This window comes from Thermobia domestica, chromosome 18 (genome assembly GCF_964235325.1).
Source record: "Thermobia domestica chromosome 18, izTheDome1.hap1.1, whole genome shotgun sequence".
NCBI classification, from domain to species: Eukaryota; Metazoa; Arthropoda; class Insecta; order Zygentoma; family Lepismatidae; genus Thermobia; species Thermobia domestica.
The window spans coordinates 56,419,532-56,434,305 of record NC_137471.1 but is presented as its reverse complement, the minus strand read 5'-3'; the positions used below and the strand labels follow the sequence as shown (position 1 = coordinate 56,434,305).

General features: G+C 33.6%; 1 protein-coding gene across 1 annotated transcript in view; it reads left to right on the top strand.

Annotated features, from left to right (window-relative positions):
• Window positions 1-14,774, top strand: part of mgl (low-density lipoprotein receptor-related protein megalin) — a 298,877-nt gene that overhangs the window by 231,004 nt on the left and 53,099 nt on the right. Inside the window, exons 28-34 of the mRNA XM_081747000.1 lie at window positions 1,653-1,971; window positions 3,956-4,592; window positions 5,726-6,033; window positions 7,221-7,431; window positions 10,993-11,253; window positions 11,859-12,042; window positions 13,575-13,756. Coding sequence (XP_081603126.1) covers window positions 1,653-1,971; window positions 3,956-4,592; window positions 5,726-6,033; window positions 7,221-7,431; window positions 10,993-11,253; window positions 11,859-12,042; window positions 13,575-13,756 — 2,102 coding nt within the window. The remainder of the gene's footprint in view (window positions 1-1,652; window positions 1,972-3,955; window positions 4,593-5,725; window positions 6,034-7,220; window positions 7,432-10,992; window positions 11,254-11,858; window positions 12,043-13,574; window positions 13,757-14,774) is intronic.

Below are 14,774 nucleotides of genomic sequence, written 5' to 3'. Positions count from 1 at the left end.
ATGATAAGAAAAATATTGCATTTGGTATCATTTATCCCTTATTCAAGTTTGCCACAAACTTACTCTAACGTTCTATATATTAAAATACTACATTTGTATGTTTGTTTATAACTATTTACTCCCTCTGAGAATCTTTCTGTCCTTTACTTGTGTCCATAAAAGGACTTGCACAGATATAGTGAGAAGGGGAAGGAAATTCACGCTCACATTAGAACTATGCGCAGTGTAAACAGCGTAGGTTCAGCTGGTATTACAGCTAAATTGTTCTGATAATACTACACAATGAAATTACTAAGAAATAAATAATTTTAAAAAATATAATAATAGAGAAAGAATAAATATGCAGAAAAATGAAACATTGTGTATCATACATTCAAACATTACACAATGAAGAATAAACAAATTGTCTCCTTATACATGCGTAATACAAAAGTAAAGTGCAGAGCCGTAGCTATACCCATATAATACTACTTATTTATTTTGCGTTATATTTGTAAATCATACATTTGCATGGTGTACTCCAGTGGCGTATTTAGGGGGGTGGCTATCGGGCTCGAGCCCCCCCGAATAAATTTGTTATATGCAAAAATTCATTAAAATTTGTCGTTCCAAAAGGAAAAATTTAATTTACGTGTTGTGCATAGCCTCCCACGAAACAAAATCCTAAATACGCCACTGGTGTACTCTCTTCTTTACAAATTTGAAAATTATTTACAACAATACTGTCTTGGTTGTTATATATATACAGGGTGTTTCAAAACAATACCGATAACGTTTGGGAGGTGATTCCTGACACCAAGAAAAGACAAACAAGTATAGACCAACTTGGGTGCAGAAATCCGTCATTTCGGAGCTACAGGCTGCCGGAAACATGAAAAAAAAAAAAATGAAATTTAAAGATCTATAGCTCCAATACTATGGGACCTACCGTAGTTGGGTCAAGACTTCACTTAGGAACTAGTAAGTGCCCTATCCAAATATCCATGTTTCAGAGTCCTGCGGTACTTCCGCAACAATTTTTATAGAGGTAGTTGGTGAGTACTGCAAATTATATGCCCGTAGCCAAACTCCCTTTATAAAAATTGTTATGTGAGTACCGCAGGATTCTGAAACATGTATTTTTGGATAGTGCACATATTAGTTCCTAAGTTGAAGTCTTGACCCGACTACAGTAGATCCCATAGTATTGGAGCTATGGACCTCGAAAGTTTATTTTTCCATCTTTTCGGCAACCAATAGTTTAACGTATTCATTTTGATAACACATTAAGACTTCTACATTACTATTAGGGGTGATTTAGTTTTTGTATGTGCGCTGCTTAGTTTTTTTTTTTTTTTTAATAGACTCTTATGACTATTTGCGAGAATTTAAAATTCCTAAAAGAGGCCTGGCGAAGCATTGATGTATGCTAATATAAATAATTGATTTAGTTATTCTGTATATGTACTCGAATAAAGACCCTAACGAATAAAGCTCATATTAAAGACAACTCATGGTAAATACAGATTGCGAAAATATCTAAATAACAAAGAATATATAAAAAGAATTCAATCATTACTGTACATTCTAACATGTTTCTGTTTGTTATTTATTATGTTCCTATTTGTTATCTAATGTGTTGATATTTTTTATATGTTCCTCTTTGCTTGTAGGTCATCATATTCTCCATGTTGATGTTCACTATGCTGAGAAATGGATCTATTGGGTAGAATTTAACAGAGGCATCTGGAATGGTATATTCAGAATACGTCAGAATGGAACAGAGTTAACACCAATTATTAAAGATGGAATTGGGTCCAATGGCATTCGAGGCATTGCTATTGACTGGATAGCAGGCAATCTTTATTTCACTAATGTCTTCCCCCATGAAAATTACCTTGAGATTTGCTGGTTAGATGGCTCCAACAGGAAAGTACTAGTGAAAACAACACAGGATTCTCCTCGTGAATTGGCTGTGAATCCAATCAAAAGGTTCGTTTCAGAGTTATTCACTGAAATAATATGCTTGGGATGGTTATATAAGTTTGCCAGCAACTGTGTGTATAAGAATAACTTCAACGTCTTATAGTAATTGATGTCTGCTGTTTGAAGTTGTATCTGCAATAGAAACTGGGACAACAAAGTTCAAAATGTTTTTCATTACACAGCAACGTCAGAAACCATCACGAGACCTTATTATTGTTTGAAAAAGCTTATGGTGCATTCAGGGCCGTAACTTGTGGGGGCAGGGAGTGCAACTGCCCCCCAAGGAAAACTCCCCACCGTTCGATGGGGCCCACTTTAAGACAAAATTTTCTTACTCCATACACGATACGAACATGAAATTATAAATGAGGCATCAAACAGGTTCACTACATTACGTAAACAAAACAGCACACAAAAGGTAAATAAAACAAAAATGAGTCTTGGGCCCATTTCAGTAAAAAAATGTCTACTATTAGGGGTCCTAGAAATAATATTTATTCGTATGCTTTGAGATTTATCAATATTATCCCCTTAATTAATTTGTCATATATGGAATGGGCCCAGGAGCGTAACTAATGGCCCCGCAGACCTTGCCGTGCGGAAGGGCCCACAGGATCCGGGGGCCCACAAAGAGTAAGAGAAAGATGGAAAGAAGAGACTTATTTTCGAATTTTGTGGTAGGGCCAATGCGATCTTAGTTATGCCACTGAATGGACCCATTATCCCATTTAAATAGAAAATAATTTAAGGGCCCTCCACTGCCTCATCTAAGGGGCCCAAATATTAATGCTTACTCTCGCAGAAAAAAATCTAAGTTACGGCGTTGGATGCATTGCAATAAAACAAAATTGCAAGCTCATTCGTGTTCCAAGCGTTTCCGCGGCGGAGATCGTAACGGCATTGCCAATGCGACAAAAGCAGCTGAAGAAATTTTCATAGATTATGCTTATGGAATACTTTCAGTAACTTCAGTTATGTCAGTAAATGTGCATTTCGATGACCACATAGTGGAATTTTTTTAGTACATTATATTTGTAAAATGTACATATCCCGGAAACATATTCAAACTACCTCGTACACGTATCTCGAACCTATGGATGAATCGGTATGATATAAAATCGGTTGTCTCCTCTTTTTTAAGACATTGATACCTTGTACGTTATTATTTTCACCTTTTTTTTAAATTTTGTTCAATATTTGCGGAATGTATTATTATAAAGATTGAGAGTTAACCTTACATAAGTATATTGTAAGAATTGTAGGGTAAGGCCGTACACATCTAAGGCAAATATGAATTTACCTCGACTTCATAACACAACTTCAGTAAGAATCCATGTGTAACACTTTTCAACATGACTTTAAGATACAGATTGAGTCATGCAGTAGTAATCTAAACTTAAGTTATGTACTGGGTATACTTATATAAAGTGTATGGATTAAGAGCCATTGCAAGTGAAATTTGTACCACTTTTTTTTCTGTATAACACAAGACAAAATTAAAATTTTGAAGAATATAGCGTCTCCTAGAACTGGGAAGGAACTTCGAATTACAAACGTAAGATTCTCTTAGAAGATGTTTTTAGCTGCGAGTCTACGTCATTTTCATATTATGACAATAATGACTTGATCATATTTCTCAGCTCTAAATAAAATGTGAAAACTAATACTCTAACATAATATTGAAGGTAGTATATTCTCAAATTTTAGTTTTGCGTTTTCGGTTATTTTGAAAAAAAAATGAATCGTATTGTATTGTTAAGTGTTCGTATGTTTTTACATCCCTTTCAATTGTATAACTCACTGACAACTTCTATAACTTAGTATGTAATTGTATATAATTATAATCGATTATGTTTCTACCAATTTTAATGTATTTCAGTAGTAATTGTTCTATGTTTTATTGTGTAATCTTTCTTCATTGTAGAAAATACATTCAGGTAAATAAAAAAATAATCAGTCAGTCTAATAGAATACATATACATTATTTCAGATTACTGTATTGGATAGATTACGGACAGTATCCACGAATTGGAAAGGCTTATTTGGATGGATCCAATTGGACACCTATGATTACTTCAGGAATCAGCAATCCCAGAGACTTGACTGTGGATATGGTTACCCACGATGTGTATTGGGTCGACTCGAAATTAGATATGATTCAAAAAATTTCATACAACGGTGGCAATAGACAAGTAATTCGCCGAAACCTTCCAAACCCAATGGGAATTGCAGTGTATAGGCAAGATGTTTACTGGGTTGATCGAAATCTTGGTCGAGTGTTTAAAGCTTCCAAACATCCTAACAACACTTCTTTACCTGATACAGTGAGAACTAACTTGCAAAGGCTTAGAGACATAGTTATTTTCGATGTAACAAACCAACCACCGGATGATCATAATCCATGTCTAAGGTTAGGAAACGGAGGATGTGAACAATTGTGCTATTCGTATCCTAATGATCAGACTCAGAACCATAAATTTAACTTTAAATGTGATTGTGCAACAGGACAGCTTTCGGACAGGCAAAAATGTGAATCTGTGTCGGAATACTTGGTATTCTCTACAAGGACTGAAATTAGAAGTATTAGTCTTGATCCTAAGTCCACAAATGTACCTTTCAAACCTGTGGTAAGTTTTATTGTTATATTTTTGATAGTAAGCATAGGACTAAAGTATGCAATATGGATATTTGTCTTCGAAGTCTGGCTTATATTATATTTAAGCATGCATTATTGTAGCGAAAGCATTCTTGCTTTGTAATCAAAAGATTTGTAACTGAAACTAGTTTGATCTGGGTAAAGCATTTCTTGCTCCTATTTTTCTTAATTATAAAAATTGGTAGAGTTATATGCATAGGCGAGGCATGGAATTGCAAACCCCAAGAGAGCAACATATCTGCTTCGTTACTCTCTTACCCGGAATACTTGTACCGCTAAATCACATGTGGTATGTCAAGTATTCTGTCTAATTATCTAAGAAATCAAATATTTTGACTAACTAATTCTGACTAGAAACCCTTCTAATTAGAACATTTTAACCTATATTTCGCAATACTGTAAAACTATATATTTCGCCCAAAACCATGCTTGGAAGTATATTGGGAACTAAAACTTCTTTTTCAAAATTTACAATACATAGATTTGCACTTGAAATATATTTAATGAAAATTCTTGTCTTTCTTTGAGACAAAAATCTTTTTCCATTATTGTTTATTTATATACCACAGTCCGAAAAAAAAATAAAATAAAGTAAATGTAAACAAACTTTAATAGATGATTTCCGTGTACTTCTTGTCGAAGTTAGATCGAATAATGATAGTAATTTCCTCTCAACAGATGTCGTTACTTACATGACTACCAAATGAACATGTACATAAGCAAAATACTCTCAACGCTATTCAGACGTCAACAGTGGACTGGCTATTTTGAATCAATGCCTTACATTACATATACATTTTACAGTCGTGTAACATCTGTTGAGCGGAGACGGTACCACACAGTGTTACCAATATTCAATATAACTTTCCCTTCCCCCCCAAAAAAAGTCCACAGATAAAATCTCTTAAAGCGTGTGTACTTTACTTTCAGACTGTACTTTTATATTTAATTTTCCTTCTGAATATTGCTTTGGTAATGCCTAGCGTTAATTTGGTAGAAAACTATTTGTGTGTGTGTGTGTGTTTGGTACTACAGCTGTTTTAACTGTATAATATTATATTTTGTGTTCCTTTTGTTAATATTTTATTGCTTTTATTCCCTAAGGTTAATTTGACGAATGTGGTTGGAATTGACTTCGATTACGCCGATAAACGCCTTCTTTTCACTCAAATCCGTCCATGGGTACGCATATCATGGTTATCAAGTGAAAACCCAAGCGGTAATGATATTCATGATATAATAAAGAAAGGCATCAATCCAGAAGGTATTGCATACGACTGGACTCAAAAGAAAGTCTACTGGACTGACTCAACCAACAACAGCATCTATGCCATGAATTTGGATGGAACAGATTTAGTAATGATTGCACGTGTTGAAAGACCACGAGCTATCGTTGTTGATCCTTGTAATGGGTAAGTATCTTTTGAAACAATAAATGATAATCAATAGTACATATTAAAAATACGGGGTGTTCCGAAACAATATCAAACAACTTCGGGAAATGAATCCCCATACGGAAACATGAAAAAATATAGACCAACATTAGTACACAAGTGCATCAGTTTGGAGTTATAACCCGCAGAACGTGGTCGGAACGAAATACAGGATGTTTCAAAACAACACCGACAACATGATTCCTGACACCAAGATAAGATTAAAAAAGTATAGACCAACCTGGGTGCACAAATGCTATCTTTCGGAGTTATAGGCAGCCGAAAACATGGAGAAATGAACTTTAATGGTCCATAGCTCGAAACCTATGGGACCTACCGTAGGCGGGTCAAGACCTCACTTAGGAACTAGTATATATTCTATCCAAATATCCAAGTTCCAGAATCCTGTAGTACTTTCGCAACGATTTTTATAGAGGTAGTTGGTGAGTACTTCAAATTATATGCCCGTAGCCAAATTCCCTCTATAAAAATTGTTGCGTGAGTACCTTAGAATTCTGAAACATGGATTTTTGGATAGGGCACACATTAGTTCCTAAGTGAAGTTTTGGAGCTATGGACTTTTAAAGTTCACTTTTTCATGTTTTCGGCAGACTATAGCTCCGAAATAATTGTTAAATTTTGTTAAATTTCTTTAAAGTTTTGTGAAAGCTAAACTTTTTGTAAAAAGTCTCCATATTGTTTGATCTCTTAACCTCCTTATACTTGATACGAAACGGATGGTATTATATAATGAAAATCCCAAAAAGTTGTTTGGATAGTAAGGAAAGTAACAATTACTCTCTTAGATGAAAAAGTTTAAGGACTGATGACAATCAATCAACATTGAAAGGGACTATTTTTAAAAAAAAAGAAAGAAAAAAAGAAAAAACGTATTAAGTTCTCAAAAACATTGTATTAATGGTATAGTTGAAGCATACTAACGTACATATATATGGAAGTCAGTATATATGAAGTCTAGTATTTGGCCTACACAACAAGAAGTGCCGAATGATATAAGCTTATATGAAACGCTCATAAATAATGATATGTGTATTTCTTCTTTTATGAGCATAGAGAAGAATGGATCCAGAATTAGTATTTCTACATTTGTTGTTAGTTAATTTTTTGTTTGATGATATATTTCTTTTCTTTCTTTTTTTGCACAGAACTTTGTACTACACTGACTGGGGACGATTTGGAACTTCCGGAAAAATTTTCCGTACCACCATGGCTGGATCATTGAAGAGTGCTATTATCTACAGAGATCTATCTCAGCCGAGTGGACTTGCTATTGACTACGATGACAGAATGTTGTATTGGACAGACGCTGTTCGAGAGAAGATCGAACGGTCGAAATTAGATGGATCAGATAGAGAGGTAAGTAAATAATAATAATAATAGCAACTATCTAATAACTATACTTAGATAGCAAATGCAATGTAATTGGTTATTGATTATATGAAACACATTATAATAATATAACAACAACTAATCTGAATAATGTTTCTTTTTAATGTATTTTTAGTCGATATTTCCAGTATTTCTCATGGGTATTCTTCTTCAGGGCTAAGGCTTACGACTATTCTCTATGCTCGTCTTCACATATTTATGTTGTAACAAACAGTAGTGTAAAAACATACATACACAAACTCTTTATGTGTTATAATAGTTATTGCACTATTCCTAAATTCCATCTGTTCTATATTTTTTTAGTATCGAGTCCTATAATATTCTACATTGCATACATCTTCCATACTAAAACTTACATAGTGTTGGAACACATATGTAACGCATGCTTACAGGAATAGATGCTAAAAAGCATAGAGTAAGTGGGATTTAGGGTTAGCGCACTATTATAATATATAAAGAGTTTTATATATATATTTCATGCCACTGTTTGTTACAATATAAATATTTAAAAAGCAGCAAAGAAGACAGTCTTTAGACCTTAGCTTCGGAGAACCCGTGGGAAGTCTAAAAATATCTGCTAAAAAATTCATAAAAGGAACATTATTTAGGCTAATTGTTTTTATATTAAGTGCAATGTACCTTGATGCGTTGAATTTAACAGCTTCTTAGCACCATTCTTATGCATTCAGGCATAAAACAAAGTACACAAATAAATGAAAATAAATAATTGTACTAAATAAATAGAGTAATGAGTAAATATTGTCAGGGATTCCCTAAATCATGACATGTCTCAGGGAAGTATGTTGACATTTCTATTCAAATAATTCTTTGACACAAGCTGGATACTGCCAGTATTGGTTACATCACCATCCTCTGTTCTTTCTTTCTTAATGGAGAAAATATTTGTGTTGAGCTGGAGATTACAAAAATAAATCATTTTCATTCTTTCATAGCTTCAGAATCTAGGAAAGTATAGTTTTCTGTGTCTGTGAATCTCTTCCCACAAAAATGTAATAGAAGTGCGTTCTCTTGTACGCAACTTGGTGTTCTATCTTTCTCAAAAAGTAAGAATTAAGAACACTCGGAATTAGACGCTGATCATAAACTCATCATATGCTCATCATTTTATACGTTCATTTGTTCATCAGATTATATTTCACTTTCGCCTCAACTAGTATTCATGTTGGCGAAGTCCACTATGGTAATTATCATTATGGAGATCTGTTTCTAACTCTATACTTTACGCGCAAAAATCTTACAACTGACCTATATGAATAAGTCTTATATATGTATTAACTTTTAATTATCCACTAACTATGTACGCTCTAGTATCTGCTCAGGCGCGTAGTCAGCCCCAAAATGTAGAAGGGGCAGTAAAAATTTAGGGAGTCGCTCCCCGTGCCCCCTCCCATGGATAGGGGCCTGTATCTACTACTATTGAATTTTGAGCTACGCGCTTTTACTAGAAAAAAGTTAGTTTATATAAATATGTAAATCTAATCGATGTTATTTATTATATCAAATTGTACAATAACAATCATAACTTTTAACCAAAGGTATTGACTTTGCTCCTTGGAATTCTTTTGAGTAGGAGGGACTTAAAAGATTGTGATGTTGGTACATACGTCATCCATCCGTTACGCCACACGATAACTTTTGAACGAAATTCTTTTTGAATTCTTTCTGTTTGTTTGTTTGTTTTTGTAATAGCCTAGAGCAATTATCTTGGCTGAGTTCATTAGTTGACTCAATCCGTTACGAGTAACGGTGGCTTCTGTTTGTCTGTTACTCTACACGGTAACTGTTGAAAAACGAATGTGAATTTTTGAATTATTCTTTGCAGTAGATGGCAAGAGCGATTATCTCGGCTCCGTAATAGAATTCCTTAATAGAGTTAATTCGTTAACATCTTCACCGCTAACTGTGAACTTAACAATGACTATACATATCTCATATTCTACTATTGAAGTTAATTAATCTAGGCGTACTTGAAAAACATTTAGACATCATTCCACGGCAATACTGGATGTAATTGTAGAATACTAGAAGTTGCTTATTGTACAGCTACATGGCAGTAAACATGTCCAGTGGTTGACATCTATCGGATGAAATTGAAACTTCTAGGCATGATCCTTTTTGCTGACTTTTAGCAGAGTTTATTTCTTTATTAGACTAGTCCAACCATGATCGCTGGCATAACAGGAACTAAAGTTAAAAATATTATTATATGCTATTAATTTCAGTTCATTTTGGCTTAAAATCAAACTGCATCTAAACTTTTGGGGATGAGCGTAGCTTGCCTGAAACCCATAACAGAACCAAATATAATAGCTTGTAATTTTTAATTAGAATGTTAATGGGGGATTAGAAATAGAATAATAAATCTATGTATACTTAAGAAATGTTCATACAACATTCCACAGCTATATGAGATTTAAATTATGTAGATTGGATTTTAATGGCACAAGGCTATCCCAACATAGAAAGACAATGCAAGGTACTCACTTAATGTTATCAGCTGCGATGATTCTTAGTTTAATCTTCAACTCTCTTGATTACACACCAAATGCCAATTCCCAAAGCAAACTTCTAGTACATACAAAGTCATCTTTTTCCCTTGATTTTTAACTTTTTGTTAGTACGTTCTGCTTACTTAAGTGTAACTTACAAAACTTCTACATTGCATATTCATGTAAAGAAGTACTTCCATTTCAGCGTCTCAGACAACAGGCCTGACTATATTATTGAAAAATCTTGAGGGTTTATATATATATATATATATAATCCTTAAGAATGATTGCTACTTAAGGCTTAGAAAAAGTTGGGAATTATACTTCTTCTCTCGACTGAATTGTAATACAGTAAACCTTAATTTAACAGACCTCGAATCAATGGACGCCTGATATAATTTTATTCAGAAGTATTCTTTATTATGAACGTATCAGCCAGTTTAGATCTTTGATTAACAACCAACATTTAATGGGAAAGCAACTGAAATGTAATGCCTTTTTCACCATTGAAATACAGTTTTTTAATCAAAAGATCCAATATATTTCAATCAAAAATGTTCTTGTACGCCTTATGTCTGGAGAACTACATATAGTGTAGCCAAACCCAAACTAGCAGTTAACTCAGTATGATGTGCTTATTCCGTAGAAAATACGAAAATTCGATTTAGAGGCCGTTCAAAAATTTTGTGGTCCCTGATCCAAAAACTAATCATTGGTCAAGATCGCAATCTTTTGATCCAATTTTTTTGATCATTCCTAAAATTCTTGTTAACTAATATGGTATATACATTAAATATTTTACATTTTCATTATACAGCACAATTTTAAGTGTAATGTCCTATTTTAAATATTGTTCGTAACACAATTCGCGATTTAACTAACTTCAAATTTTGCAGACACCCTTTCGCCCAATTAGTTCATTTAATCGTGGTTTTGCTGTATTTTATGTTGCATCCTTCTTCTTTTTTGCATCTCCTTATATAAAAATCTTTTAACTATTTCTTGGTATCTTTTGCAGGTATTGATTGCAGCAACTATATATCCATTTGCTATTACCGTCCATGGCAATTATATGTACTGGACTGATCTGCAATTGCGCGGTGTCTATCGTGCTGAGAAACATACTGGTGCTAATATGATTGAATTGGTAAAGAGGCTGGAAGATTCTCCAAGAGATATACACGTGTTCTCAACTAGCCGTCAGAAATGTCAGGTGAATCCTTGTCACATAAACAACGGAGGATGTGCTCAGTCCTGTCATCCAGGATTAAATGGAACAGTAAGTGTAATTTTGTTACTTTCGTCTTTGTTGATAGTATTCGCTCAATAACGACTATTATTAAGCTACATATGAAAGTCCGATAGTTTCTGACTCATCCCAGCAGAGGCATGTTACATGATGGTCCGCTGCACCCGTAAACGTGAGTTACAAGAGAAAACGTCAACATGAAAATTGTCTTGTATTTAGGCATTAATACATGTTTGTGTATATTTGCATACACTAACAATTCTTTTGTGTTAGATTGTACTAGAAAGTTACAGTCTTGTGCTGTGATTATTCTTTTCAATTGCTATTTTAAATACCAATTCTACAATATAAGTTGAAAGTGTAATAAGCGGCTTGTCAGGACACCGCACCTTCACACAAGATTTTATTATCACTTTGATTGTGTAGCGAGGCTGCAACTTAACCAAAATATTTAATCAACAGATGGCGTAAGTGTCTAAAATACTGGATGATTAGGTGAAGGAATCGTAGTATAAAAATAAAAGATATTGGGATCACAGCAAGACTCAAGACTTTCCAACCTGTACTTGTAAAATTTCCACATAGTAAAATTTCCATGTATTCCATTGTAATTTATTAAAATTATTATTTTACAGGCTGAATGTAAGTGCAATGACAGCTCAAAACTTGTTAACGAGAATCGTATGTGTGTCCCGAAGAACTATTCTTGTGAAGCCAACAAATTTTACTGTATGAATGGCAAATGTATTTCTCGAATGTGGGCTTGTGACGGAGACGATGATTGTGGAGATAATAGTGATGAAGATCAAAACTATTGTAGTAAGTAAAATCTACTTCTTTATAATATTTTAGACATACAAATAAATACAGGGTGGCTCAAAAGTAGGTATATACCCTTGCATTGATCAAGTATAACATTCTAGCTTGTAAGTTTATTTGCTTCGACTGTTCCGAGTTTAAGATATAAGTAAAAAGACATTTTAAGAACAATTAATAAAGAAAGTGAGTCTACCTGATAGATAACATTAAGAAATGATATAAAAAGCAATGAGTTTATCAATACGGGACTGTATACCTACTTTTGGGCCACCCTATATTATTGTGATTTCCACATGTTCTTTTTCTTATTTTCTCATTTTCATTGTTTTTATTTTAATACCTATTGCCTCTAAATTTTAAATTTTAGAATAATTTTCAAATCAAGATGCCAGCAGTGTGACCAATCGTAATAAGACCTAAGAGATAGTACAAAGTGGTTCAAATAGAGGAATCCCAGGACACCCTGATGTTTAAAGTTTCGTAGTTTTGTTTATAAAGTTCATATCTACTCTTGTATTTGCCATATTCATAATGTACGTAGACCAATCACACTGCCCGAAACTCAATGCAAACAATCGCCGAATTCTTCGATGAAGATTTGATTGCGGCTGGCGATTTGTGACCTTCGAAATCACCTGATCAACGTATGTTACTTTTTCTTGTGGAGTTCCTTAAACAGGAAAGTGTATAAGAACAATTCTCAAGCTCTACAGCAGCTACAAGAACATTACTACGGCTATTGCAGAGTTCACGCAGAACCAACTGCAATGTGATAATTAACGATTCCGACTAATGTGTCTTAATTGGGGGGCTACCAAGACTGAAGTCGTCTTGAAGTGGCAGTAACGACAACACGTCGTCATTCACTGCCAGTACAGGTCCCCGACCTACCTACCATTAATATTTTAACTTAGTACACAATACTGACATTCTCTCGTCAGCCGCTATCAATATAAAATCATTACTTGTAAAATATTAATATGGGTTGTAATAATTTGGTGTTGCATTATCAAACTCAACAGTCACAATTTGTACAAGTTTAAAAACATTCATAAATTCAAATTACTGAGATAAAATATTTAATGCTTGCTTGAAATTTGTAAATCCGTTAAAGTTTAAGATGTATAGGTTTCTCACACTTAAACGTAACTTATACGATTAGTTAGGAATTATTTTTGAAATGGAGTCTAACGTAAGACATGTACTAAATATGTACGAGAGGAAAACTAAATAGAAAAATTAATATTTAAATTATCTTAAATTTAATTCAATATGTTTGGTGTTATATTAGTTATAATTATGTAGTAAGTTAAAATTTGTATTTACACATTATTATTTCATGTAAAAATAAAGTGCCTCAATTTTAATATAATACTAGAGTTGCCCATTATTAGTTCATCACGAAAATTGTCTAATTTCGTAATATACCATAGAGTAATAGAACTTATGTGTAACTAATTAAGCAGTACTAAGTAACTTGGAATAACACGTAATAACTAGTATATTACTAAGATATTTTATTTTTTCTTTAGCATTCCATTCATGTAGCCCCTCTGAGTTCCGTTGTGCTAACGGCCGATGTATATTCAAATCCTGGAAATGTGACCACGAAAATGACTGTAAAGATGGTTCTGATGAGGAAGGCTGTGATTATCCACCTTGTGCAGAAGGAGAATTCACATGTGGAAACCACCGATGTATCCCGATGTCTCAGGTAAAGTTTTATCAAATTAATATTTAAATCGTTAAAACAAAAGCTTACGAAAGTTAAAAATTGGTATTTGTATTGTTAATGTAAGATGCTTAACCCCTTCAGTGCGTAATTTTCAGATGAGAACCGCTGTAAAAAGTGTAGTTTTTTTTGAGAACCTTGGAATTTCTTACCTTTTAAGAACTTTTGAACCTCTCAAGCAATCACAATGAAATTTTCGGCATTATGATCTTTGTTGCTTCTAATTAGCTACTATAACTTGTCATTGTCGTATTTATGGTTATCATCATCATCATCATCATATGGTTAGGTTACACAAAATTTGGGAATGCCTCAACAGATCAAGCCCAATTTTTCTGTATGGTCTCTTGGGGTTCCTAGGTGAGCGCAAACTCGCTAAATATTGTCGGGAATAACATTACTCATACTGTGGGCAAGTATATTCGCCATGCACAATACAAAATAGCCAAAGCAAAATGAAAGCGTATATATACGCCATCCGCACAGCAGGTGCGTTTTGAAGACACGAGTTAACTCGCCACCCACACTGAAGGGGTTAAAAATCTGTCTTATAAATACCTAAAACTCACTTTTTCTTTTCTGTCTTCGTACTGATTCGTTCAAAAATTCATGAAGCGTTGAATTTTCGTCAACTATACTGTCATCATTCTCAAGACATACTGTAGGTACGTAAAAAGGGAGTTTAATGAGAATAGAATGGGTGGAAATTAATTATACAAACAATAGTTATATATACTAATATAGTAACGCTTGTTAATCTGACATATTGAGACTTGTATGCTGCGAAAATCCGCACTAGAAGATTCAAGATATTTCTGTTTACAAGTGTTAATATATTAGTATATATAGTTAATTCTCATCCATTATATTCTCAATTAACTCCCTTTTTTCTTACCTAGGCCTTGACAATACTGATAATATAGACAGCGAAAATTTAACGATAAATGAATTTTTGAATAAATCTAGAACACGATAAAAGAAAAAGCATGGTGATTATCTT